Source organism: Amphibalanus amphitrite, unplaced genomic scaffold, assembly GCF_019059575.1.
Source record: "Amphibalanus amphitrite isolate SeventyFive unplaced genomic scaffold, NRLGWU_Aamphi_draft 000068F_arrow, whole genome shotgun sequence".
Classification (NCBI taxonomy): Eukaryota; Metazoa; Arthropoda; class Thecostraca; order Balanomorpha; family Balanidae; genus Amphibalanus; species Amphibalanus amphitrite.
In genome coordinates this window covers 837629-865114 of record NW_024881564.1, presented here as the reverse complement: position 1 = coordinate 865114, position 27486 = coordinate 837629, and the positions used below count along the sequence as shown (strand labels likewise).

At 54.8% G+C, this 27486-nt stretch overlaps 1 protein-coding gene across 2 annotated transcripts in view; it reads right to left on the bottom strand.

The window, feature by feature from the left end:
• Positions 1–27486, bottom strand: part of LOC122378915 (all trans-polyprenyl-diphosphate synthase PDSS1-like) — a 42808-nt gene that overhangs the window by 2785 nt on the left and 12537 nt on the right. Inside the window, exons 2-5 of one of the 2 annotated variants that reach the window (XM_043360562.1) lie at positions 19621–19782; positions 16157–16293; positions 12377–12518; positions 2276–2365 (exon numbers count right to left, since the gene is read on the bottom strand). In XM_043360562.1, the coding sequence (XP_043216497.1) occupies positions 2276–2365; positions 12377–12518; positions 16157–16293; positions 19621–19782 (531 nt within the window). Of the gene's footprint in view, positions 1–2275; positions 2366–12376; positions 12519–16156; positions 16294–19620; positions 19786–27486 lie in introns of both variants that reach the window. The other variant, XM_043360561.1, reaches the window with a different exon arrangement.

Genomic DNA, 27486 nt, shown 5'->3' with positions numbered 1-27486 from the left:
CTTCATGTAGATTGTGGATAAGTTCATAGTTTTACAGCATTGCCAAAAGACAGCCTCCCGTCCTGTTTCTACCGTCTTCGTCTCTGATACAGCCTTCGATCAATCTCCGTCCGTCTCTGGCTCTGTCCCGTCTCCGTCCCGTCTCCGCCCCGTCTCCGTCCCGGTGGCTCCGGCCGGGCCCGTTACAGCGGCAGCGGCGTCCACCAGTCCGAGGAGGCAGGTCGGCCGAGCCCGCCGCCGGCGGCGGCGGCCCGTTAGGAAGAGCGACCGACTCCGCACCGGCGGCCCTGGTCCACATTCCACCCGGCCCTGCTCCACATTCCACCCACTGAAGCGTCCCAGGGGTCACAACCGACTCGCACGTCACCGATAGGGGTCATGACACGTTGTGACGTCACAGAGAGGGGTCATGACGCGCAGTGACGTCACAGAGGGGTCATGACACGTTGCAACGTCACACGGACAGGAGAGAAGGGAGAGAGGTGAGGTTTGGCTAAGGCGAGGGTGAGAGGTGCTGGAAAGGATAAACTGGCATACGAGTAATAATTGGAGAGGTTACATGACTCACTCGTGCCAGCTGAGGGCACCACTGCACCGTTCATATGATCTCACTAGTGAGCGCCGCAGCAGGTGTAACACCTCTACTGACGCATCCCTAGCCCCAGTTCCCTCAAGACAGCCATCTCCGAGACTCACATCCGGGAGGCCGATCGCCCCAATGGCGGACGCGGCTCGTCCCAGCCGCCCGGGGCTACGGGTCAACCCTGAATCACTCTCTCTGCACTGCGACCCTCTCTCCCTCCCGACCCTCTCTCTCTCCGGAACTGCCGAGTACCGACCGATCCGGACCGGAACGCCGACAGCAGCGCGGTGATCTTGCCCCGTCAGCGCCGCAAAGAAAGTCGCCCTGAACTTGACATTACGACCGAAGGCGTCCCCAGTGGTCGGTCACGCAAGCGTCGACGCAACGCGACCGCCGCCGCCGCCGCCTCCGTCATCGGCGGCGAAAGTCTGGAGCCGGGCGAACGGCTCTCTCCGCGGCCCGGAGGAGGTCAGCGGGAGGTCAGCGGAGGTCGCCGGAGGTCGAGAGGTGGCGTTGAGGGCGCCGGGCCAGTGGGTCAGGCCGAAGAGCCCGGCGGTCTGGCGGTGGAGCTGCTGTGACCGACCGATCGAGCCGTGGCTGTTGAAATTTACCGGCGGAGAATGGTAGGACAGGGGAGGGTTTAAAGTGGTGACATTTACGGGGAAAACCATCGACAATGACGCATTTAGGGCGGGACACCGCTCATACATGTGCAACAATTTGGATTGCTGATAAAATGAAGCATAGTGTATTTGTGTGGAAATCTCGAAAATGAAGATCGGCATAATGTCTTCGAGTCTTGAGTGTTGTGGGAATTTCACACGCTAAATATGATACGAGAATGATATGGGCGTTGAGAGAGTGAGAAAACAAGGACAGAATGTCAGTTTGTCAGTCTGGATCTATGGGTGCCAACCAGAGTGCCTGTATTAGTTCCGGGTAGCTCGTACAGTCCCTCCGTAGTCGTGAGCAGTCGCGTCCGGTCGAGGTGGCGGGTATGCGTCGGAGGAGGATCTGTGCGTGCTCGGACCGCATACGAAAACATGTTTGGCACACCGATCTCGCGGCGGCTGTGGCCCACTCAGTCATGGCACGGTTCGGGGCCGGAGATGGGGCACAATGGGGCCATGAGTAGGGGCTGGAACAAGGGCTGTAGCACGAACCGGGACGCGCCGGATTCGATTGTGGTTGCAGTGGGACCTGAATCTGGGGAAGGCTGGGCTGGGTTTTCGGGCGGGCTCTCCAGGTCAGGACAGGTGCACTAGGTTGCGGCGTGCATCAAGGTCTAGGTCAGGTCTGTGTTGCAACTGAGGTAATCTTTGACTGACATCGTCATAGTCCGGAGCTAGACATGGGCTAAAACCCACATGATAAAGCCGGGGTCCCTCCCCTTCGCCCAATCATCTGGATCTGAGTGAGGGTGCTGGCCGGAATGCGACTGGGCCCGATCAGAAGGGACCGGGCCCTGGTAAGTCGGCTGATACATGGATCAGCCGGCCCGGCCGGTCCTCTCCCCATCGATACACATCGCTGTTTACCGTAGGCGCCGCGGCCGGTCCAAATGCCGCACTAATTGGCCTCCTTTGAGAGCTCCACGACAGGCGCACAAACACGCTCCTCCCCCTGTGTACGCCACTAACCGGACCGCTCCGGTTACAACCGGATGGACGCGGGTGTGACGTCATCACTCACCTGAGATAGAACTAGTGTGACGTCATCGTTCCTAATCCTGGCCAGCATGGTGGAGGCCACGGACAGGATGTAGTCGCCGGCCATGATCGCCTGAGGGCACACGGGGTCAGCAGAGGTCAGACGCGCGCAGCTTCACACACACCGGCTTCGAAACATCCAGTTGCTCACTTCGACACTTGCCATATCGATCCACGAAATCACTCCATAATAGGATTTTTAGTTTGATTATAGCACTTTCTTAACAACTTGATTAACATTTACGAATAGGCTGTTCGCCTACAAGCCCTATAATGACCCATAATAATGCTTAAAAATAAAATCCACCAGAGGACGGCAGTGTATATTCAATAGCCATTTATTATTCCTAAGCCATGACGATTTATATACGCTTAAAATTGTTTTGTATTCTTTTGACTTTTCAGAATACCTACATATATTGAGGTTAAGTAACATCTCATACAATATCAGACACATGCACTGTGTCATGTTGGCTAGTTCAGCTAGTGTCCTGTGCAGTTCGCCAATCAGCTTTCGAAAGTGTTACCGCACTGCGAGCTCCTCCCTGTCCGCGAGAAAACCGGCCAACGCCACAGAGTACAACGTGGGCGAGAAAATAGCTCCACTGTGCTCAAGCTTATCGCGTCATGACAAAGAGAGTCTGTCTCCCTTTCTGTCTGAGAGTGCTTCACAAGACTCCGTCGGGGAGCTGGGGGTTGTGTGGGGGCTGCGCTCCGTCCCGCGCCGAGCTGCGGTTTCGTGGCACCATTCTTCCACCCACGGACCTCACGACATTCGCTCCTTCCATTAGTCAGAAAGGAAGTGCCAGATGACGGGGAGAGAGAGAGGGAGAGAGAGAGACAGAGAGAGAGGAGAGGGAGACAGAGAGAGAGAGAGAGGAGAGAGAGACAGAGACAGAGAGAGAGAGAGAGAGAGAGGAGAGAGGAGAGAGAGACAGAGAGAGGGAGGAGAGAGGAGAGAGGAGAGAGGAGAGAGGAGAGAGAGAATGAGAGAATGAGAGAATGAGAGAATGAGAGAATGAGAGAATGAGAGAATGAGAGAGAGAGAGAGAGAGAGAGAGAGAGAGAGAGAGAGAGAGAGAGAGAGAGAGAGAGAGAGAGAGAGAGAGAGAGAGAGAGAGAGAGAGAGAGAGAGAGAGAGAGAGAGAGAGCTTACGCTGGATATGAAGGAGAGGTGAAGGAAAAGCGGATAGGGGACGGTGATTGGGTCGGGTGATAAAGGATAAAGTATTAGTGAGGCGTAATGGGATAAAAGGATTGAGGCTAGCGTGTATTAGGTACACGGAGGGACAGAGGAGCTTGTTTGTGAGTCTTGATTGGAGGGTAATGGAAGAAAAGAAGGGGAGATAAAGCGGGAGATGGGCAGAGAGGGTGAGAGAGGATGAAAAGACCGAATGGGTGAGTGAGTGAGTGAGTGAGTGAGTGAGTCAGTCAGTCAGTCAGTGAGTCAGTGAGTGGGCGAGTGAGTGAGTGGGTTGATCAGGCAGCGAGTCACTGACTCAGTGAGGGGTAGAGGCGAGGCGATGGTTTCGATATACCGTCAATCGGCCGTCGAGTGATCCGACTCCTCGCCGCGGGGCTGATGGTCCACGCGCCGCGCCGGTGGCCTCAGTCGCGCGACGGCCGCGTGACGGCCCGTGACGGCCGGCGATTGTGACACCGGCCGATTGGCCGTGACGGCTGACGCCTTCGGTGACGGCCCAGCTCACACGGACCGGACAGAAAGTGCGGCGTCGTTTGGCGAAGGAGACGGCCCGTTCGCCGCCCGCGGCGCGATTGCCGGCGACGGGGCCTCTCAGCGTACCCACGGATTGGCCGAGTTCGGGCCGGCCCGCGGCCTCACGGACGTGGTCATAATGATCACAACATGCAATGCATCCTTCGGATTACTGGTTCGCGCTGACAAAGTGGAATCCGGAATATGCGATATGAGTTGAGATCCGATCGTTGTAATGATGCACTCGACCTCCCAGCCCCGTACTCGCCCCGCCCCGCCTGCCTCTCCCCACTGGTGTATGTAACTCTGGGAGTGGCCGAACGCCTTTCGTAAGGAGGTGGCGCCCCGGGCAGACGGCCCAGACGCGCGGCAGGGGCCCGGCCGGCCTACTTGGGCGTGGGGCGCCGGCCGGGGCGCCGGCCGGGGCGCCCGGACGCCCACCGTCACCACCCGACCACGCCCTCACTTGAAGACGGATGGGCGCTATCGCCCGGCGTGATTCCGAGCGTGGATTACGCCGCTAGTGTCATACACTATTGGTCGACGGAATTCCCCCGAAACTTGAGCAATATAATCGGGGTGGGTTCGGCGGTGTGTTTGGAAAATCCATGATGACGTGTAACTGAAGTTCACACAATGTGACAGTATTGGTTATACTGCTGCCTAGGTTCTCTGGCCAAGTTCGAGACATCCATCTCGTGAACGCAAAAGCCCTCTTAAAAACTTTCAAGGTACACTTGAAGGGGATGTAGATGACACAATATATGATACTCAAATTTAAAATGTCATCTCAGGTAAGTCACGAACAGACTATCAACCTCTAATGGCCTATGAGCGACTGCGGGCCGCTCCAGAAGCACCGCGTCGTTCCTCCAGGCTCCAGCAGCGGCCAGCCGCTCGGGCCGCTCGGGCGCAGTGGAGCGCAGCCGACTCGCTGGCAGCGACAGGTGGCCCACTTTGGCTCGGCGGAGGACGCGCCCCGGCCCGCCACCCGCCTCCTCTCCAAATTAGGACAGATAGGCCGCCGCTCGGCGATTGAGCCCGCCTATCGGGTCGCCCTGTGACCGCGGCGCTTAGTAGAGTAGTGTTGGAGAGGGAGATTTGGGAATATGGCGGGAAGAGACATTATTAACACCGGGGATAAATATAGGCTACTGACGTCCTCTGCACGTCGTATTCACGCTGCAAAGCGCAAGTTATTAGTAATTGTACACTATGGCGCTGCCTGATATCTATCATTGAGGAATCCATGTTCTCACACATGCTTTTCTCACGCATTTCTGAGCTCCCCTCCTTGAAGATCCCGGTATTACGCAGTAAGCACTCCGGACCATTCTAGATACGAGACCATTCTGGACCATTCTAGCCATACAGGAGCGTACCGATGGCGATAAGCGACTTCGGCGACTGGTGTACGTCAGTTCCTTTTACACCGGTAATTAATGGTTACAGGCGAGGCGATATTCTCCAGGCGTTTTGGAACACAAAAGAATGCCACGTCTCTCTCAGATCTGCGAAGAAACTTCTCTCGAAAGTAGGTTCCTCTGTAATTGGGGCCGTAGGACTGGTCCTACCGATTGTATCGCAGATATTGTGGCCACCCGTGTGTTATCTCACTTCACTTAATTATATTAATTTTATGTTAATTTATATCAAACGAACAATTTTTGTCTTAGCTTTCCCTGGTCAGCTTGCACATAGAAACAAGTAAATAAACTGCGGAGCCAGCGCGAGTGACAAAGCTACGTTTACACGAATAAAAACGACAAATAATCAAACCAGCTTCAAGCATTCATCGAGGTGCGATGTATGCAACTTGCATGCAATTGAATGTCAGCATTTGTCGCCTGTCCAGTATGGTTGTCCCTGAATCGTAAATAAGCTGCAAAGTGCAATGTCTCACCATATGCATCATCCCAGCTCCGCAGACCAGTCAGTCCTGCCCGGTCCCGCCCGGTCAGACCAGTCTCGGCGGCCGGGCGGAGGCGGGGGCGGAGGCGGGGGCGGGGGCGGGGGCGGAGCGAGTGCCGAGGGCGGTCCACCGCCCGCCCGCTCAGTGCGCGCGGGCGGAGGGGCGCCCGGCCGGACAGGGCACCCGGCGCAGTGGGTCGGCCCGTTGCACGGCAAGGTCACTGAGTAGTAAACCGGTTGGCAGAGTACTACCGCAGCGCATGCGCCCCTCATTCAGAGACAACGGCAGCCATGCAACAACGCGAAATAAGTCGAAGCGAGAGCTTACGGAGCTTTCAGCGGCAGGTTACCACCTTCAGACTAGCAGCAAAGACCCAGATCAACACACTTATCAACTGACGATCGCAGCTCGAAGACAGCCCAACTATGCGCAGATCGCAAATAAAACTATCATCACCCTCGATCAGCACCTATCCCACCACCGCGCCGGTTGATACAGTTTCAACCGATCCCCGTTCGGCCAATTACACACTCTAAGTGCTCTAGTCGCGTTCAAGCGGTGGCGGGCCTGTAGCGACGGCGGTAGCGGCGGCGGCGGTGGCGGCGGCGGCGGCGGTGGTAGCGAACCGTTAGCCGTTCGAGCGCCGCCACCGGGATCAATGACATCCTACGTGAGCTCCGCGCCAGTGGCTGCGACCAGCGTCTCGGTTCGATCAGGCCGCGAGATGGACCGATTGGCCGACAGGTCCCCGACCTGCCAGCGGTCCACTGTCAGGGCCATCGGGGTCTGCCGGTGTCCACCGCCGTGGTCTGTCGGGGTCTTCCGCCGGGGTCGCTGGGGTCCACTGCCAGGGTCGCCGGCTCACCGGGGTCTATACCGCCGGGAATGGAGGGACGGGAGCCGGTGGTAAAGAAAGGACGTCAAGTAACACCTACTGACCCTGAACGGCATGACAAAATCACGCCAACAAGCAGGAGAGAAGCCATCTAATGCTTGTGACCTAGCCCGTTTTCGAAAGCCACATACACTTCTGCGCACTTCTAGTAGAAATCGTAGTTAAAGAATACTTGTAGCAGTAACCATCTGTATATACATACGTATGTTGAACCGGTTTCAGTGAGTACCTATATCGCTGATGATGATCTGTCGGGCCTACTTGCTTGGAAGCTTGCGCTACAACTTGAGTGGTTTGCGCAAGAGTATGTATAAAGAAGATCAACGTAGGGGCTAATGATGAAAGGTCATTTGAACATAATCGGCGTGATTGACTGAAGAGGAGCACCTAAATGTCGTGATACATCACTTTGTAGCCATAGTCAGCACTATCTTTTCATACATTTGATAAGAATAAAGTACATAACCAAAGATAAATGTATTCACATTAACTGTCGGCCAACATGAACTGTAACGACAAAAATAACTCAACTGAAGAATGCGGCCAAATTATAAAGCTAATTGTTATTCTTACACACTACATTATATCGGTCAGTGGTCTCCCATTTCACAATTATGTGTCTAAGTGGAGAACCGCGTCCAGAACCAGTTCATCTCAGATATCCGCAGCCCGGTGATCTAGAAACCCGTCCCGCCCACGGGGCGTGCGCGCGTGGACGGACGGACTGGGACGGACGCACCACTGCCAGCTGGCCAATATCACCCGGGCGAGCCGGTGGGTGATTTTCATCGGACGACCGTGACGATATCGGACCCCGCGGCCTGCCGCCGGGCCGACTCGGACGCAGCGCGGCGAAATCGGCACAGCACCGCGGCGAAATCGACTCGCCAGCCGCCGCTCCGTCAGGCAGCTGGTGCGGATAACGGCGCACCGTCTGCCGCACCGGCGCCGAAACTGACGCGCTTCTCGGCGGCGAACTGACATCTGAGCGGGCAATTTCGGCGCACTGACGAGACAGCAGCTCCGTCACCGCGGTCTGATCGTGTTCGACATCTGCAGCAGAGATCTGACGCTCTCCCAAGCAGACGTCCTTAGATTCGAAATGAGAAAATCTCGTATTCAACAAAGCCCTCGTGCACCACAATCTGTCACATAAATTGTGACGAAATAATTCCACATTTACCGCCGGCAACTCCGAACAGGAGAACGAAATAGATCACCCAACCACCTGGCAATGTCTAACCACCTGGCAGTGCCGAAATCCGTCTACTTGACCAAACCGCATGACGAAACGCACCCGACGACCGCAACTAGGCTAATGAGAGATGCACAGACAGGTGCTTGATCACCGCAGCGTGGTGGCGGTCAACCGCACCGCCCAACGCCCGGGGGCATCTAGCGAGCCGCCGGTGCCGTCGGCGCCGGAACCAGAGAAATCCGCCAGCGCTCCTGGAAAGCGGGTGTCGATGGCGGCGCGCGACGGCATTCCTCGCGAGCCTGACCGCCGCGCGGCGCGCGATGCCGGCGGCGTTTGTTGGCCAACCGCTGGCTGACAGTGCTCGGCCGCGGGTGAGGCCCTCCTGGGTGCCCTCACGTCACAATCGGACACGCCCAGTGGCCGTAGGTCAGCTCGGCCCCTACCAACACCGGTGTGGCCGTCGTTCAGCCACTCCTCCGCCCGGCCCGGCCGCCAGCCGCCGCGCCCGCCAGTCGCCGCGCCGGCCTACTCCTCACGTGTGTAATGCGGCACAGTAGGAGTGTCAGGGGCGGGACTGCGGCGCTCATGGCCTGTTTGGTAGGACAGAGGTCGGCGCTAGCAGCGGAGAGCGCGCGGCCCCTGGTCGATCCATGAGCCAGCGCTGACGAAACCCCGGTCAGACCATCTCCGGAGGGCGTACCTGGGGCCATAGAAACGAACTTACACCGAAGCTGTTCCAGACAAGTGACGAAACTTGTCCGCCGGGCGGCGAGCGAACGCGGAGTGAGGAGGCCCAGCGCGAGGAGGCCCGCAGCGGACATGCCCCACTGTGACCAAACCGGCGGGCGGAGAGGGCCCACTTGGCGTGGCGTTGTGTGTTCATGTCGCCCACGCCCCCGCGACTCGGGGGCGGCTCGCGAGTGAAAGGCTCGCGCGGGTGGCGGTCGGTGTCGGCTCCGTCGGCACCTAGACGTCGGAGCGTAGCTCGGCGGCCACGGCCGGCCGACCCAGACACCTGAATGGCCGCCACGCGCCGGTGTTGTAACGGAGCGGGCGCAGCTCGTGGCCGCGGCCGGCCCGCCCGGCTGGGGGCCGCCATGAGTATGCTGCGCGTGCGCGGCACTGCCGCCGGCCACGTCCGCCGGTTCCCCACACTTTCTACAGCTCGGCGCGGCGCGGCGCGGCGCGGCCCTGCCCGCTGCCGCCGCCGTCGAAGGGCCCACTTTCACTTTTCCCGGATGCGCGCCTGGTGTCGGTGACGGTGCCGCGAATAGTGAGCTCCCATGTCTCGACTCGCGCCCGTGAATCGAAAGGGGCTCCCAAATTGACGTTTCGTCGCACCACTGACCGTCGCCGGCGACAAGAAATCTGACCAGAAATAGATGTGGTTGAAGCACTGCACCTTTCGTGACCAGTCTTTCAGACAGGGTAATCTTCGTTCTGTCTCTGCCATGGCAGTTCCGTCATCGCCCAAGTGCTTGTCAGAAATCGATCAGGCCTTTCATCCAAACCCCACCGGCGGGGTCGTCAGAGCTCGCGGTCGTAGGTCGGAGGTCGCGCCCCGGCCGCTCGGTCATATCCTTCAATTTCCGGGACGGGATGGCTCTACGCCACCCGACGTCACCGGGCAGCGGGCGGGGAGAGCCGACACGAAAGTGTGTCACAGATGTCGAGACGAGCGCGCCAAGTTGTCTAGCGAGTGGGCGCACACGACCATTCTCATACAAAGCAGCAGATCGCGACAAAGCAACTCGATGATGGCGTACTACGGGCGACCCGAGCTTGGACAGCTACAGGACAATGCCGTAGAGACCACCAGCAGACGACAGAACGCGCTACCCTGACTTTAGCCCGACCCACGCGCCGCAGGGAGGGCCGAGCGAGAAGACATGACCTCACAACACGTCCTACACGGTTTTGGAGATCTGTCCCTCTCCAGGCTGTGGGCGGATGATGTGTCTAACATACGAAGGCGTGAATGGCGACCGGTGTCGCAGATTTCTTTATTTATTTTTATGTAAATGTGAAAGCTGGTCGGGAGGAAGAGAATCGCAGCCGCTCGGCCAGCCATGAGAAATTGGCCTTAATCGGCGAGCCGACGGCCGGCCAAGCGTAAAAGGTGTCAAAACCACTCTTAGACTGAATTGAAACGCGCAACTGCCAATTGCGGCTGAATCAAAGACCTATTGTACTATCACGCTCCGTGGTGTAAGTGATCACATTTTTCTACATTGAGTAAAACGGCAGGCAGCGATCAGTGACGGAATGGAAAGTGCGAAACAATACTGGAACAAGAAAAACAGTGTGTGGGGAAACTCTTCCATCCAAAGAGCTACAAACAATGACAGAAATGAGGCATGTCCATTGTCCACTAACACCATTACAACAAGATAATCGTATTGATTTCCAAATTACGACATAGCAAGCCAAAAACAATTCCATTTATTCATTTACGAATTGAATATTGTCCAGAAAATCGGCTTTCAGGTCAGCCGGCCTCACGACGTGGTGTTAGCGCCTCGCTTTGTGCTGCAGTCTCCGGAGACTGCATGTCACCACAGCAGCGTATCTTAGGAGACTGCAGCAGCGCACAGCACAGTAACTCCGCTTCGACCGGAGGGTGAAGGGAGGGAAACGACTCTGCTCGAATCGGAATACGCATGACACTGCCACTGGAATGACTTAGCACGGCTAAATGGGTTTAACCCTCGCCCATGTAGGGGGGGGGGGTGCACCCCCCCCCCCTGAGGTTTTTCTTAGCTACACGCCGAACCGTTTCAGATAGCCTGCTCAAATTTTCAGTACCCTATGGGGCATCCTTTGCGCAACTTTTGGTATTTTTTTGTCAAGGTCATGTCAGGTCACGGAGTTATGACGTCATAAAGGGAACAACCTCCGGCCAGATTTACGCTAAATTGGAGATTGCTTCACATTGGTATAAATGCCGACTGACCTGACACACTGATGGATTGTTTTAGAATCACAACTGGCTGATTTGACATTGGCACAATGTCCGTTGACATTTTGGAGGTTACTAAAGGTCAAGGTAAGGTCAGTGACCTCGGTTGACCTGTAATGACTTCTTGCACTTGTATGCCTTTTCGGGGTATTTTGATGCCCTGAATTCGAATTTGCTATCCATTTCAGGCATCATCGGTTGTTTCTTGTAGTTCATTTTGGGTCAGGGTCAGGTCAGTGACGTCACACGCCTGACGTGACCCAATGCACAAATGACCTTGCAGACTTCCGATGCTCCCAACGCATCATTTTTAGAGTTATGACATCGAAATACACACCAAACGATAGAGAATTGATCAAGGATCACGATAGTGAAGGTTTCAAGTCGATATCTCTTACCGTTTTGCCGCAATCGGCGCGGAAATCTGAAAAAGTTAGATTTTTCCGAAAATTTGACCTTTGACCGGTCATAAGTAGGTCAAATGTTGACCTAGGACCAAAAAATATACCACCAATCGCGAGATCTCGTTGAGAGCAATCCGTTGGTCTTTTCCGCTAAGCTCTACGACGCTCCGTTTTCAAACGCCAGGGGGGTCGCACCAACCCCCCCCCCCCCCTGCATGGGCGAAGGTGGCAAAACACCGTTTACGGGCGAGGGTTAAAATGTCGTTGACTAATGAAGAAGCAATAATTACGACTGAAATCCTAAACAAGGAAAATATCACCTCATGGATCTTAAATCTAGGTGCGTAGTAAGAAAATGGCCTACATTTGGCGCGTCCGGCCGGCCTAACAAACACATCAATCAATGTTCGAGGGTAGGCAGAGACACCCGCACCTCTCAGATCAGATCACCTGCGAGGGAGCGACGTAAACAGACGCTGTTCCGACCCTGGCGCCGGGTGAGAGGACAATGCGCCCTCCGCGCGGCGCCCCTGCCGTGACCTTCGCTCACCCGCGCGGCTTCCATTCATCAGTGACACATCCATGGCTCCAACAAACATGGACATGGCGGATTTTGTCCCAACACTATCCTTTTCACATTTGCTTGATCAGCAAACATCGCCAGCGACCATCCTTTTTGAACGCCTTTCTTCAGAGTTTTGACAATATAGAGTTTTGACAATATAAAGCGCAGATACAGTGGCCGATAGCTTTGGTTCGATCCAACATGCAGTTTTAAGAAATAATGAAGTTATTTGTGCAATAATGCTTAGAAAACTTCGTAACTTAAAAATTCGGTAACTTAAAAAAATGCGTAACTTTAAAAATTCGGTCTGTTGATTACTAGATCCAGTATTTTCCAGTGTTTTCCCTCATTCCCCCTCACCCGGTTGGAATACTTAACCCTCTTCTGTCCCCAGTGTTTGCACCCATTCCCTGTAGCCCGTTTGGAACACTCACCCTCTTCTGTCCCCAGTGTTTGTTGACGCTGGCCTTGCCGCGGCGCGTGTCGGATGCGTCGATGACGTCGTCGTGCACCAGTGACGCCGTGTGGATCATTTCTGTGATCATGGCCACCCGCCGCTGAGAGGGCAGCAGGAACCTGCACAGGGAAATGACAGACAATGTGTCAGACAACAGTCAGACATTTCAGACAGACATTCAGCAGACATTAAACACGTGTCAAAAGTCAGCAAGACACTGAGATGTTCAGTTCAGACACTTAATTCAGACACTCGGTCGGACGCGACTCACTCAGTCAGACAGCAGTGAGACTAAATGTGACATTCATTCATTCATTCATTTATTCATTCATTTATTCATTCATTCATTCAAGTGGATAATCGGCAGCGGTAAGGGATAGCGGATAAGAGAACAGGGAAAGGGTCATTACGCATGGACACACATCACGCAGAGCCATGGCGGGGAATCCCAGCGTTACAAGCTGGCCACAGAAAGTCCGCCACGACAGAAACAGCCAACGCAAAAAAAAAACACGCATACACAGCGACAGCTGGTAAGGGAAGGCGAGACGGGCGGGCCAGTGGGGGCCAGCCGGGGATTGGCCCAGCGGAGATTGGGCCAGCAGAGATTGGGCCAGCGGGGATTGGGACAGCCGGGAAACAGGTCGACCGTGTGTGTGGGCGGAAATTCCTTCTGCGGCCGCCGGCGGGCGGTCAGGCGGGGGAGAAATCAGCATAGAGCGGCCACCAATCGGCCGCCGCCGTCGGCGTGACGGATGGTGTGGCGGCTAGTGGTGGAACGCCGGAGAAGGGGCCAGAAGGAACCAGAAGGTACTGACAAGTGCCGCCGCCAGACAGACAAACAGACAGACAGACGGACGGACAAACGCATGGACGTATGGACGTATGAACGGATGGACGGAACAGATGGACGGAAGAATGGACAGAGGGAGATGAAACATTAAAAATATTGCAGTAAGAAAAGTCAGAAACCAGAAAAGAAATGGGTTCTGACCACACTTTTCGAGGAGGATTACATCAAAGGGTCATGCAAAAGAAAATCAACAGTACACTACTATAAGAAAGTTTCAATAATCGGCAAAAAGCTCATGTGCTGCGTATCGAGGGCAGAGGGGAAGGATATCAGGGGAGAGGGAGGGAGAGTCGGGCAGATCCGGCCGGAGCCGCTGCTTTCCCAAGTGGCCGGCGCACCAGCCGACCCGGCTCTCCCGCGGGGTCCTCTTGCGCAACGGCGCCGGCGACGCACCTCGGGAGGCCCTCATGAATAGTTATCGGTGTACGCCGGCGCCCCGCGGCGGCCGCCGGCGGCCTCCGCAAAGTGGCGGCCGGCTGACCGGATCTCCTGCGCCCGGCGCTCTCCGCAGTCCTCCCCCCACCCACCGCGACACGGCCTTGACCGAGCGCCCCGGGCGGCGGCCGCCCCCACAGCGGCCCCGTCGGCCGCCGCAGCCCGCGCAGCTCACCCGTCCCTTTTTGCCCGCCAAGCTGACGCGTGGCTCAGCGGCCGGAGGTGGTAAAAAGAGCCGTGTCGGTGTGAATGGGCACTCGAGCGACGCACGGCTGCGCAGGCTCCGCGGGCGGCCGCATTGTGCCGTATTGTGCCGCACTGTGCCGCCTGGGTCTCGATATGGCACCGTGCTTGACCGACCTGGCCGCACAATGGCTAGCGGACGTGCCCAGCGAAACAAGTCACCGTGTCCACGCGTACTACGTCCTGAGTGAGCGCAGGTCCCTCGCACAGGAGGCGCCGTAAATTGTAGAATAAGGTGACCGATAGACGATCTCGTAAGCTGGATGCGTTTCATACCGTGACTTTGAAAACTCCAATACTTGATTTAAAAAAATTCGTTAGCTATTAACAATACTACGCACTAGTTAAAAAGAAGGCAACTGAAATTTCCATCAAATATATACAAATGCCACAATCTTGTGTCAGTGTAACGAATATCGACGTCACGCTTCAATTCTCGGCACTTCTCGTCACAAAAAGCGACGGAAAACATACCACGGCGGCCGCGGCGGCGGCGGCGGCGGCGGCGGGTGCCGTTCCGGCCGAAGATCCAACTAACACCTCCCGCCGGCCAGCCGCGTCCACTGCCCCCGGCAGCCCGCCGTGCCGGGCTCGGCAGCAAGTAGAACGTGACAGGCCGCCGCCACCGGGTCGGCGACGGCACCGGCTGTGGTGTACGAGTACAACTGGCTAGCCCATCAGCCGTGTCAACCCAGCGCTACCGCAGCCGCTGCTCGGCTGCCGCTGCCGCTGCCGCTGCCGGTCCCAGCAGCATGGCTCATTGGCGCAGCCATCATACCCGTTCGTCAATGAGGCGACATGCGTGGGTGTCTGACAGCGCGCCGCTGCCCCAGTCTCCGCCACTTTCCCCCAAATAATTGAGTAAGTCGCCGGGTGGCGCAGTCTGTGGTACGGTCAGTCGACCCAGACTGCGCCAGAAGGGCAGCGTTGCCTCATACTAACTTCTTGGACAAACATTAGGTAAGAAAGGCATCCGGTTTGCGGCCGCAGGTTTCTACAAGCTCCGAGAAATGGTTCTCTTGCGGAGAGCAGCGGTCAGGTCACGGCAATCGGGAGCATATGTTATTCAGAAGGCTGTGGCCCGTAATGAGCACCGATGTCACAACAGTCTGCGATTAGATCCGAATACTAAGAACCAGACTTCAGAGAATGGTTCCGGGTGTGAGGTTATAATTAACAATCTTATTAAGCCGAATGAAGTGAGAAACGGCCTTTTCTCAAATTGGGCCATTTATCTAGCAGACTTATGTAAAGAGAACTTGGAGTCTCGGTAGGATGGCAAGTCGCATCTGATCCCCAACACAGCTATCAAAACAGACTCATCAAATCCCACGTGCCAAAGGCACCGATCATCCGCCTTCAAGACGCGCCACAGCCTGCTCATCACGCACGACTGAAGCACCATCATCGCACGCGTAACAGCAGACATCACGTCACGCGCACAACAGACGTGCACATTCAAGGCCGCCGTCACGACTCACGAGCGGCACAACACGAACTTAGACGTCGGCGCGTCACGATCTTGTGCGGATCATCTGTAATCTTCCGTATGCCTTCTACGAGAGAAAACGCGTGTGGTGTACGCGCGCCGATACCCGACAATGTGGGGGGAATGGGCGACAGGTGGTGATTTGAGGACATTGCTTTGCAGCCGCTGATTCACGCACTAAAAGACCAAATAATGGATCTTCGTCTTACCCTTTGATTCAAATTGGTGAGCGCTGGTGCTGGCGACGTCAAAAACTCATCCGAGTTGGAGTGAAATAATTATATTTACCTTCTTTGAATGTCACCAGACGAGGAACTCTAGCATTGACCACTTATCAGGATGAGTGTCTGAGTTGGCCTACCTTACGCGAGGAGGAATGCAAGAGTTGACTCACCCGTGAGGATGAGTGTGAGTTAACTCACCTCCTGTGAGGATGGGTGTGTGAATTAACTCACCCGTAAGGATGGGTTTCCGAGTTAACTCACCTTCTGTGAGGATGGGTGTGTGAATTAACTCACCCGTAAGGATGGGTTTCCGAATGAACTCACCTTCTGTGAGGATGGGTGTGTGAATTAACTCACCCGTAAGTATGGGTTTCCGAATGAACTCACCTTCTGTGAGGATGGGTGTGTGAATTAACTCACCCGTAAGTATGGGTTTCCGAATGAACTCACCTTCTGTGAGGATGGGTGTGTGAATTAACTCACCCGTAAGTATGGGTTTCCGAATGAACTCACCTTCTGTGAGGATGGGTGTGTGAGTTGATGGCCCGCGCTGTCAGGCACGTGATGACCGGCCGCACCGCCTTGCCCTGGCCGTCAAAGTAATAGCTGGCTATGTCCTTGAGCAGCTGGTTGTCTGTTGTGGAGAGCTCCTGAAACACGGTTCCATTCAGTGAAATAACGCAGAGAGTCGCCATCCCAGAGAAGACGCCTGTCGCAGATGTATTAGCTTACGTGTTGTATCAGCATTTATCATATTAGCATTGTATCGAAAATCGATTCTAACGCACACTGCAAACCCGATGGTAAGCAATTATAGAGACAAAGTCACTCGATCAAAGCCAGAAACAATGTAGTTTATTTTCACAGAACAAGTAAAGCAAAACAACGGATCAGAAATTAGTAGCAAATTGCCAAATTTATTCGTTATCTCATGTCCTAATTCATCATCATTATCTTCCAGAATGTCACCACACACCCCTACCACAACACCAGTAACGCACACACTTCAATCGTACCCGCCCGTACCACTCTCGCCGCCCTCGGCCGGACACCACCGCCGCGCGCCGCGCGCGCCGTGTCGCCGACCGGCGGGGACTCCCCGAGCCAGTCACAGTCCGGTTCTGTCCCGTGTCACCGCAATCCGCAGTGGGGTAGGTCTGTCACCAGGGCCAAGGCCGAGCACCCGTCCTGCAGCTCGCATTCCGCAAATGTTGCACAGTGCCATCTGCAGACAGCCTGTCGCATTTCCCTTGCAAATCGGCGGCTCAGTCGGCTGAAGGGGCCTCCCCGGCTGCTCACGCGCACACGGTACCCGGCCGTAACTCACACGCTTAGGAGGCGTAGGTTGAGCCGGGCCTGGGCGGTAGACGAACATTAGGCAGCAATCTGCCACGCATTTCAACGCACTGTCGCGTACTGTGATGTAATATGCTTAGCAGTGAATGCAATTACGAGTATACCTACTGCAAGTGCATTCCGGTGGGTATGATCGGCACACATACACGTATAAAGACTGTAGATACTGGAATAAAGTTAGTGAATGGCAACGATGAAAATGTCCAATATCAGCAAATGGATGTATCAGGGTTGGATACAACATTCTTACGCTATCAAGCAAAATTCAATTTAAGTGAAACTAACCTCTCATGACGCCAAACAAAGCACATTTAGCACTGTAGCACAGCGCCATGCAAGCTCCTCTCATGCACTGCATTGACACAGGAAACAAACAACGCACTGCCATAGATAACATGAATAAGCATACCTCTGCTCCAGTCTATCAGTTTGCACTTAACCAAGCCCAATTAGCACCACACATAAGCCAGACTTTGCATCACAAATACTCTGAAGGCTCGATAGACGCATGCAACTGCGTATCGACCTTCCAGTGGCAGCGTCTGCAGCAACGGCACGGGCTCGCCGAAAGTGGCACACATCTGCACCCTGAGTGGCAAGCCGCGCGCGTCAAACGGCGACGCTGCATTCCAAGCACGCGAACATCCATCCCCACTGGATTCCAGGCAGGTGCATTCACTCGGAGAAACTCCGCCGGACGGCCGCCATCTGAGCTCAGTGATGAGACAGATGTCTGAGGCCGCTCCCACGTCGACAGGCTGTGACTGTGAATGTGCCGGAATACCTCTCGCTGGGTTCCCGTGCGGTGGTAGTCGCCGGTCGGTTGGTTCCACTGGGATGGGTGTCGGGACGTCGACCGCTTGCAACTGGCGCGAGCAGCCGCGCGCTGATCATCAGGGTGGAGCTCTGTCGTCTCAAAGGAAGATAGTATCAAAGTCCAGTCTATCCAGTCCAGCAGTCTATAGTCTCTGTAGAGCCAGGGTAGCCTGTCCGGTTCTGGACCTGCCCGTCCTGTCAGGCGGGCAGCTCACCGGGGCACGGACGCGGTACCGGCGCCGGGCCGGTCCGTCGCGGTGGTCGAACAGACCGTTACCGACGGGTCACGGTTCGGGAGGCTGCACCGGCGCCGCCGACCGGCCGGCGAGGCCCGACTGGCGCGCGTCACGGTGCCGGGGAGAGGCCGACAGAAGGGTACCGGCACGGACCGCGCCGCTAGTCGGGTGTGCCTGCCGGTCGGCTGTTACTGGCCGCCGGGCTACCCTGGTTCCGACTTCCCCCCCCCCCCCCTGATCGACAATCACTGTCGCTACCGCTAAAGTTACCACCGTCGCCGAAGGACCACCATTCGTTCCGGTTGCCCTCCCTCCTTCATCGTTCACTACCGATGTCTTGATTCCATCATTTGTGATCGGTTCAGTCTCGGGTTTCGAGCACTGCCTTCTCCATTCTATAGCACTAGACGGGATACAGACGTTTGATAGCAGCCAGATCCTGTCACGGCACGCATCACTCGGCACTGGCACTCATAAACCCCGAAAAAGAAAGTCGGCACCGGCGCCCATCTCGCATTCACTAGGCGTCACGAATTGTCTTTTTGGCGGCGCTTCCGTGTCACATTGATATGCAGTGTTGACACGCTGACACGGCTACACAAGAGCTCCGCCAAAGAACGCGAGACGCAGCACAACAAAAAGAGTCATCAGCACGCAACAAGCAGCTAAATCCGATTATTTGCTGCACCCCCAGCGAGTAATGTCCATCAAGCGTCAAGCCCGATTCACCCACATGAAAAACACAAAAGACCAGGAAACACGACCACTAAGCCTAAACATAAAAAGTCATAATCTCGGGATCAGAATGGGTCAGAAAGGCCCAGGGTTTTCTGACAGCGCATGACTACCATCACATCACACGTTGTGCTACATCACATTACTCCACATCATAAAACGCACTTCCATCAGCTGTTGGATCCCAGTCACCCCACAGTCAGCTCAGTACCAACCGTTTAACTTTAACCAAAGACCTCTGCAACAGTTGCAACTGTTGGTTTCCCACCCAGTCAGAAAGCTCCAGCTATTAACTCCAGCCGTCCCAGTTAGCAGCTACCCCAAACGGCTCCACTGGAGTCCAGCAAGCACTAAGACGCAGTAGGAACGCCATACAGTAGCTGCTCGGTGCATAGTTCCCACAGTGCACCGGTCCGTTCAGCCATTCGGGGTTCCGCCAGCATGGCCAGGACAGTAGCTAACAGTAGCACTGTCCCGCCGCCGCGCTTCGATGCTTATGGACAACGGCAGGTCTGTAGCATTTTATCCGACTACGCTACGACGGGGCTCAATCACATGGTGACAGATGCTGCTACACCATAACTGCTCCAAAATATTATTCAAATTGAACTGGTTCAGGGGAAACCTAACGAGAGCCTAGAATGTAACATTTCCACTGCTTATCCATATCAAAGTAAGCTGACATATTGATAAAGGGTCAGCTCATTCACAAATACTTTTACATCGTTTACCTATAATTCTGCTAAATCAGCATCCATGACACGCCGTTCCCTCTCCATTCGTCGTGACCCCTTCCCCCTTAGTCACCAACCCTCCCCGCCCATCGCTACTCACTTGTACTATGTCGGTGAACATTTGTTTGATGTCGTCGTCGGTGGTTTTGCCGGTGTCGGGCTCGTCGCGCGTCTCTGCGCCGGGCTGCTGGACGGATCGCGCCGGCGATGAGGTGGAGAGCGCGCGCCGGGCCGTGTCACACCGGCGAGTCCCGCCAGGCGGCTGCTGTCCGGCCAGAGGTCACAAAAGGTCACAGAGAGGTCACACAGGGTCACAGAGAGGTCACACACGGTACGCAAAAGGGTGATAGGGGTCATACGCGGGGTTTAGTGATTGTGCGTGATAATCACTAGCCCCGGGATGATAAGGATGATAATGATACGGCAACTAAAGGTCGATTGCCCTTGCAAGAACTAGGGTAGTTTAAAAATCACTAAGCACAACGACGATAACAAGTCTCCGATTCTCATGGTCTGTAAATGGAAGCAATTTGAATCATTAAACCCGCACACTTCCATCTGTTTATTCGTTCTCTCATTTACCCCGTCGATTATTTATCCGGCCACTAGCGGAACCAATGAGAACGACGGGACAAAGCGTCGGCTTCCGTGCCGTCTCTCATCCACGGTCCACTGCCGAGTCAGTGCAGGACCCCGCTCACCCCTTTCACCCCTCCTCAGCCGGCGGGTCACGGAAGCCCACCGGCCGGCCCACCGAGCCGTCACAGAATTTGTCACCGTTCCTGCCGAGAGCTATTCAAATGCAGCGACACGCCTGTCTCGGCAGCCACGACTGCATAACATCCAACAAAGCCGACACGACGTCGGCCTGCCTGCATGACCCATACCGCACACACGGCTCACGGCACTGCCAGACAGCCGCCCAGCGGGAAAGTGTCAGCTCGGTCACACTCTGCCACCGGCGGGTGTGCAGTGTCACAGCCGAGACACAGCGTCACGGAACGTTACGCGGTGACTGTGCGTCTAACGAGAGGTGATTATCCAGGCCGCCTGCCGAGCTAACACGCCAGGGGCGCTCGCTGTGAGGTGCGTAAATCCTCGTGGGATTGTCGTGCGGGGTTTCCGAGGATTCAAGGCTGCCTGCGTGAGCCAAACAGGAGCATATTTCGTGATACGATGTAAAGGCGTGGGTTGCGCATTGTGCGTAGCGTGTTATGTCGAAGTAGTTTCGAAGAAGAGCTCAATAACCGTATTTCACAAACTGCGTCGAATCTACCACTTCACATCTGCTTCGAGGCGTCCTTTAAATTGAACTCAAGGAAGCAACATCAAGGTCCCATTCACTATCTGAATGTGAATGCGCAACGACCCTCACATTCACAAGGAACAAGTCGTTTCGTTTCGTTACTCAAAATCTTTTCTCAAAAGTAAGTATGGAAGCAAGCCCCTCTTTTCTGTCTTCTCTCATGTCCATTCACCGCCCAGCTCTCTCTCCCCTTTCGCGTCCTCCCACTCCTGCGCTCTGGAGGTCTCTCGCGGGCTCTGCGGCGGGACAATCCTGGCCCAGCTGGAGGCACCTGGCGCCGGTCCGCTAAGCTGCGGAACGGTCCCACGCGACGGACGCCTCGCGCCCAAAACTAGCTAGCCACTCAGACCACCGGAACGCACCATATCAGAAGTAACTGGAAAACATCGGAGCGCACCGGAGTCATCTGGAACCCTCCTGAGTGAGAGGGAGCTTTATGGAGAGGTCGGCTCATCGACAGTGCTACCCAGCATTACACCAGAAGGCCGCTGGGACGACAGGACGTGGTCGACACGCAAATTCCACCAGGGTGTAATGGGAGAAAATCAGAGGGACGGTTAATGGGCGTTGGGCAATATAGGCCAATGATTGTCATAGGGAAATAATCAGAAAGAAAGAGGATAGCTTCCTTATCGGGAGACATGGATGGCGCTCCACTTGGTCAAGGTGTGAGATCATAGTCATAAGAGGTAATCTGTCATTCTATCAGCACTCGCCACACGTTTCAAATTGCTTCGACTACAGGTTACAATGATAGCCTAGTAGGTTCTGTTTCGTGGTAAATATGCTTCTGCTTTTTGGTAGAGTGTTATATGAAAGCCAACTAAAACCTTATTCGAGATTCACGGTAGCGCTTCGGCCCACCTACGGCGCAGCCCGCACGTTGATGCGGATACGGCTCTAATAGGGGGCTAAACGGTGACGCCGCCGAGCGGCGTCGGGTGCGGTGTGCCGTGTGTGTCGAGCATACAGCGGCCACCGAGCGACGGCACGGAGCCATCGTTCGAGACGGGCAGCCGACGGGAACCGACGGACACGGCAGACACGCACCGGGCCTGTTTAAATAGCCCCAAGTCCGGATCGCCCGTCCGGTGAATGGGCAGTAGCTTTCGAAATCGCTTGGACGGCGCTAAGTAATGCAAAGAATGAACGACGAATGTTCGAGGTTGGTATGTGTATACAAGATGGAAGCAACATGGCATTGCAAGCAACCATGCCAAAGGGATTGTCGAATAATTTGACACATTGGTCTGCAAACAAAGCATGGGCAAAAATGGTAACTTACTCCTACAGCCTACAGTGAACTCCTACAGTGAACCATGTCCTACAGCCGCAGTCAGAAGAGTAAATACTATTATAATCATAAAGTTCACATATGCACAGCTCCAAAGTGCGTACAATACAAAAATCAGCACGCCGAGTTAATGCTTATCTACAAAAGAGCAAAACAGATTTCCAATAAATAAGAAACAGGTTCTGTCCACTATTGCTGCACTGCTTTCACAATGCAACGTGCACGAACCATTGTTTCGATTTAAATCCAGCCAGGTAGAACCAGTTTCTATGATAAGCAGAGTAGAGCGCGCCCCCCATTGGACGCGACGTCACCCGAATGGCGGACGGAGGCCGGAAAACCGGCCTGTATAACCAGTCAGGCCAAATGCGGCAAAAAGCTCTGCACCAATCGGCCGGCACCGACGAAGTATACGGAGCGCCGTTGGTCGGCGGCGGCCGGAACCCCTCCCGCTGTCAGTCACAGGTCACACGGACCGGAACGATGGCGGACCGGCCGTGGACCGGTGGTGGACCGATGGTGAACCGTCACCGGACCGATGGCAGTCCGATGGTGGACCATCACCTGTATGTGACGGTTGTTTGCGCCAACGACCCGAGGGTACGGAGCGGTAACACGGATTGTTTACTTGTGTAGTGGCCGAACAGATAAGCATATGGTGAGGTAGTCATGACATGTACAAATCATACGACTACCTTGCTCCGGCTTTTTGCATAAGTCGAATGCACAAACCTCGAATATTCTGATTACCTGTTAAAAACTCTAGTTGTCTAGACCAGCCCACATTGTCTAAAAGTAGCATGCATTGCTGAATGCTGATAAGTGTCTAATTGTCTTAATGAGAGTTGCTGACTGTTGTTTCCAAGTGAATCATCCAACGCTAAATACTGTAGCGGGGCTGAAACACAAGATTGGCGTGCATCACATGGTTTGTCATAGTACCGGTAACACACGGTGAGATACTCGACCTAATTGTTTCAATTGGCCACGTGACAGTTCCGCGAGCCCTCGCAGATCTGTCTGCTGTGTCCTATCAGGGCCAAGGTCCGATAGCGCGCTCAAACAGTCGCGCTCAATATCTGGACCAAAGTTCAACAGGTCGGGTTCGCGGCTAGACTGACCATGCCCATTGGACATCAATCAGAGAAGCACATGGCGTTCGGGTGCACCCACTTCGGCCGAGCAAACCGATCGCGGCAAACTCGGGGTGGATAGCTCACAAGTAGGACGCAATAGTACGTACTGACAGAGGTTGGGAAACAAACTGAAAAAGTCACCGCGGCTTCCTGGCCTGTTACGACCTTTCGAAAGAAAATTATTCAGTCTACAAAGTTCATCACGGACTTGAGATGTCTATCTCGGCCCAGTCTTTGAGGTGTCCGACGAACACGCCGGCGCTTCAGCTATCTCTTTGGGCTATCTCTGGGGCTGGACGGGTCCGGTGCAGGGGCGGGCACGACCGGGTCAGGGCGGGGCGACCGCTGACTCAACCGGTCGGGTCGAGGAGGACAGGACGGGACGGGTCTCAAGTGGGTGTGGAACAGTGGAACACCCTCCGGCCCCCTGGTCCCTGGAATGTCGATCTCACGCGCGGTCGGTGCGGCGCAGGAGGGTCAGTTCGATGGAACAGCTAGGAAACTGTCCTGGTTGTGGCGACGTCTGACAACGATTCAGATCGCGCTCGGGAAAGCCATGGCTAACCAGTGGTTATTAATAATTCAGGAATCCCGTCTCGTTTGGTTCAAACACAGGAACCACTTTGCGGGAACCACAGAAGTTCAACTGAGGCAGTCTTACGCAGTCACATTCAGAGTGAGGGAGCTATGAGTGATGACACAAAGCTGATCAACGCAAGTAATTTGACCGTTATACAGGGTGTCCCATAAGTTCGTTCTCACATTATGTTTGCATGTGAAACAGAGTACATTGCGTTTTAATATATTTATGACCCCTCAATGTGCTCCCCATTTAATGGGCAAACACATGAATACATGCTGCGGCATGCCAACCGGCATGTTTGGCTGCATAGCAGGCTTAAAGTTAGCCCAGACTGACTTGACATGCGCCGTGAGCTCCTCGAGGCTGGAACAGCGCTACGCTTCGACGAGCCTCAATTTCAGCATAACCAACAAATTTTTATGAAATTTTGATCCAATGAGGTGCCTGGCATGTGATCTTGCCACAAACACCTGTCACAGTCTTCTTGCACCGCTTTTAAGCTTTGCTTGACCTGTGCACTGATGCACTGTCTTGCCTGAAGATGGGCCTACGACCTCCCGGATGCCATTTTCTCCTCTATAAATATGTTCATACTCCCGTTTCGAGTTCAGCTTGAGGGCTGAAACTGCTCCTAGATGTTCTTGGAAAAGCATTCTGCTTCCCAAAACTGTTTCTGGGTTGCCACTTGCAACTTGGTCAACTCCAGAACGCCTATAACCCCACAACACAGTGACCCTGGCCTTTTGCATAGGAACATAACGGGACGAAACGGAGGCCTCCTCCTTCGCCCTTATGGGGTTGTATTCGGGTTTGGACGGGTGTTTCATCTCGAACGTGGACTAGTTAGTCCTGATGACCTGGTTGATGTCATCAGCCCTCTGTTTTGTTTAGCCTCAGACATAACGAAACTCATGTTTGGCCATTTTAAGACGTTTTTGACTGTTTTCTGCCCTCCGTTAAGCAAAGCTTAAGTCACCTTGAGTTATGTACCCCGAAAGAACACTCTTAGACAGCTGGTAATCCATCCTGAAAAGTCTGCTTACCAACTTTGTAACCCTTTGACCCTTTTGATGGCCACTTTGGCGCCACACAGTTTTGGCCACTTGGCTCACTCCTGAGGGCTGACTGGAAAGAGGATAAACTTGCAGTGACTGACTCCCGACAAACCATCGACGTCACTTGCTGACTGTGCGTCCAGTTAGCGATGGCCATTGGCTACAGACTGGTAGGCCTCAATCACCCTCAATCGTCGCGAATGGTCACGTGCTGACTAAATACTGAGACGTACCCGTATCGGAGACCTCTATGTTGCGGCGTTAGCCGTCTCTGTAGGAAGCGGGCTCTATAGCAAAAACTATTTTGTCTACAGAAATTAGCTAATGTGGAGCATATTTCTACCAGCAATGGCAACCACGTAAGCTCAGTTACGAACCAATTTCAGCGTGCCTTTAAGCAAGAGAGCCTAAAAACGTAAAATTTAGGTGAGAACGAACTTATGGGACACCCTGTAGTGCAGACGCATTTAGAAACAGACGGGTACATCGCAAACTTTTGAAGAATAACCACAGAGCACAAAAAATGGAGACGCATGAAGCAAGGCAGACATATTTGAACCTTACAGACAAAATCCAAGTCACAAACACGGATACGAACTCAGCCGAAAAGTCACCCGACATGCGAGACATCCCGACCGGGTCGGTCGGGGGGCAAGAGCGTTTCACAACACATCGATACATCACTGCTCCCGGATCCAACTGGCTGAAACACAGCGGGCGGCGAGGGGTCTCATTCAACTCTGCGTCTCTGAGGCACAGGGCAGCCGAGTACCTTCATCAAAGTCGCACTGTTGTGCAGTCAACTAGCCCCTGGAGGAACATTTCCAACAGCTCTCCGATTGGCGTGTGCCAATTCACACGGGGATTGGTACCGACTCTTCCCTTCACTTCTCACGACTCGTCGTGAGGGGATTATTCCAGGCCGGCATGTTGGCAACATTATCTGCACACAGACCACAGCGAGGGCTGAGCGGGCCATTTGGTGTTAATGCAACTGTCGATCGACGGCCCGGGGATCATAGGTTAGCAATCGTTTGCTCTCTCGCCTCGTTCGATCGGAGCCCGAGGGACATGAATATTTCGTCAGCGTGGCGCCAACACTAGATTAGCATTCAGTGAGCGCTCCGTCGCCGTTTCACCCAGTCCTGCTAGCAGAGGACCAAGCCGAAACGGCACGCCGGTTTCGTCATCGTCGATCCAGACCTCAATAACCGCTAGATGGGTGGCCTAACTCGCGACCAATACCAGGTCAGTATAGTTCACACACCGGAAAACGCCACCCGCTGAAGCACGCCCCAGCATACATCGGCATTAGGTCACCGGCTTCCCGTGTCGAGACCCCGGGTCGCCCAGCGACAGCCGCGGCGTAACCAGTCGACGGGAAGGCCAGCCTTCAGCAGTCACGACGCCTGGTCAGTCCATGAGGTCCGCTCGCGCCGTCGTGGTGAAGTCATAGAGCATCGTGGACCTCTGGGATATCACAGCGGCATCATGAACTACCGTGGGTCCACCGTGAACCATCGTGGTCGGCAGGCTGATGAGGGACCCAGCGCGCTGTGAGACGGGTCAACGACCCGCCCGCCGACACCGGCACAGTTCATGGCGAGCTGCGGTGAGCGGACAGGGTTGTCGACCTCGGGCCTGAGTGGGCAGCCAGCGCGTCGCCAGGCGCCCGGCGCGGCCGCTCGCACTGGCGCTCCCGCTGGCTGTCCGGGCCGCCGGTCACAGGTCAGGGCCGCCGACGGGTCAGCCGCGCAGGCGGCTCATCAATGAAGGGTCACCGGGTCACCACAGGTCAGCACTGGTCGGCGCGGCGGTGTGTCGGTGGTGTGTTAGAGGCCGCACAATGAGGGGCCAGCGCTGGGGCGGTGCAGCCCAGCCCAGCGCGTTGCTAGTCAGCCAGCGGACCTCGCAGGGTGGTCTAGCGAGTGATTCGGCAACCTCACCACTCACAAACGCTGACACAGCTCACTACTCCCCAGCGTGGGCGGGTTAGGTTAGGAGCTCGACCATCACTCGTGACCTCAACAGCTTAGGTCAACATCGCGCATGTAAACGAGATAAGCTCGTGGAACGGCTTTTGGTGAAGTGCAATCGAAACTGAATGGCTTATAAAGACGGACATATAACAGGCGAGAACATTGCTTTAAAAAGTAATCGGCTTACAAAATGTAAGTGAAAGGAGAAGCACAAGCAATTTACTCAGTTAGGTCTAAAGCGGCTTCGTTCCTCTCGTAAAAGTTAAGTCATTGTGCTGTCGTGGTAGGAGCCAAGAAATTAGACAATGGAAGTTTAAATAACAAGAGCTTAACCGAGATGCGGTTGAAACATTTACATTTATAGGGGAGACATATAAGCATGTGAGCACAAGGGTCGAACATTTATGAATGTGTTCACTTCATACCCTATAAAAGTTGATGCAACAGCCAGGCTGTGAACCATCAAAAGGTGTAAGCTCTACTAGCGAATGGCTTGTTTATGTTAATCAAATTACGTCAGGATTGTTAATCTCCCAAACACTTCAACAGGATCTTCAGGCTTTCCAAAGGCACTTGCTCACACAGTGGCCTGAATAATGCGGCAGCAGTCTCT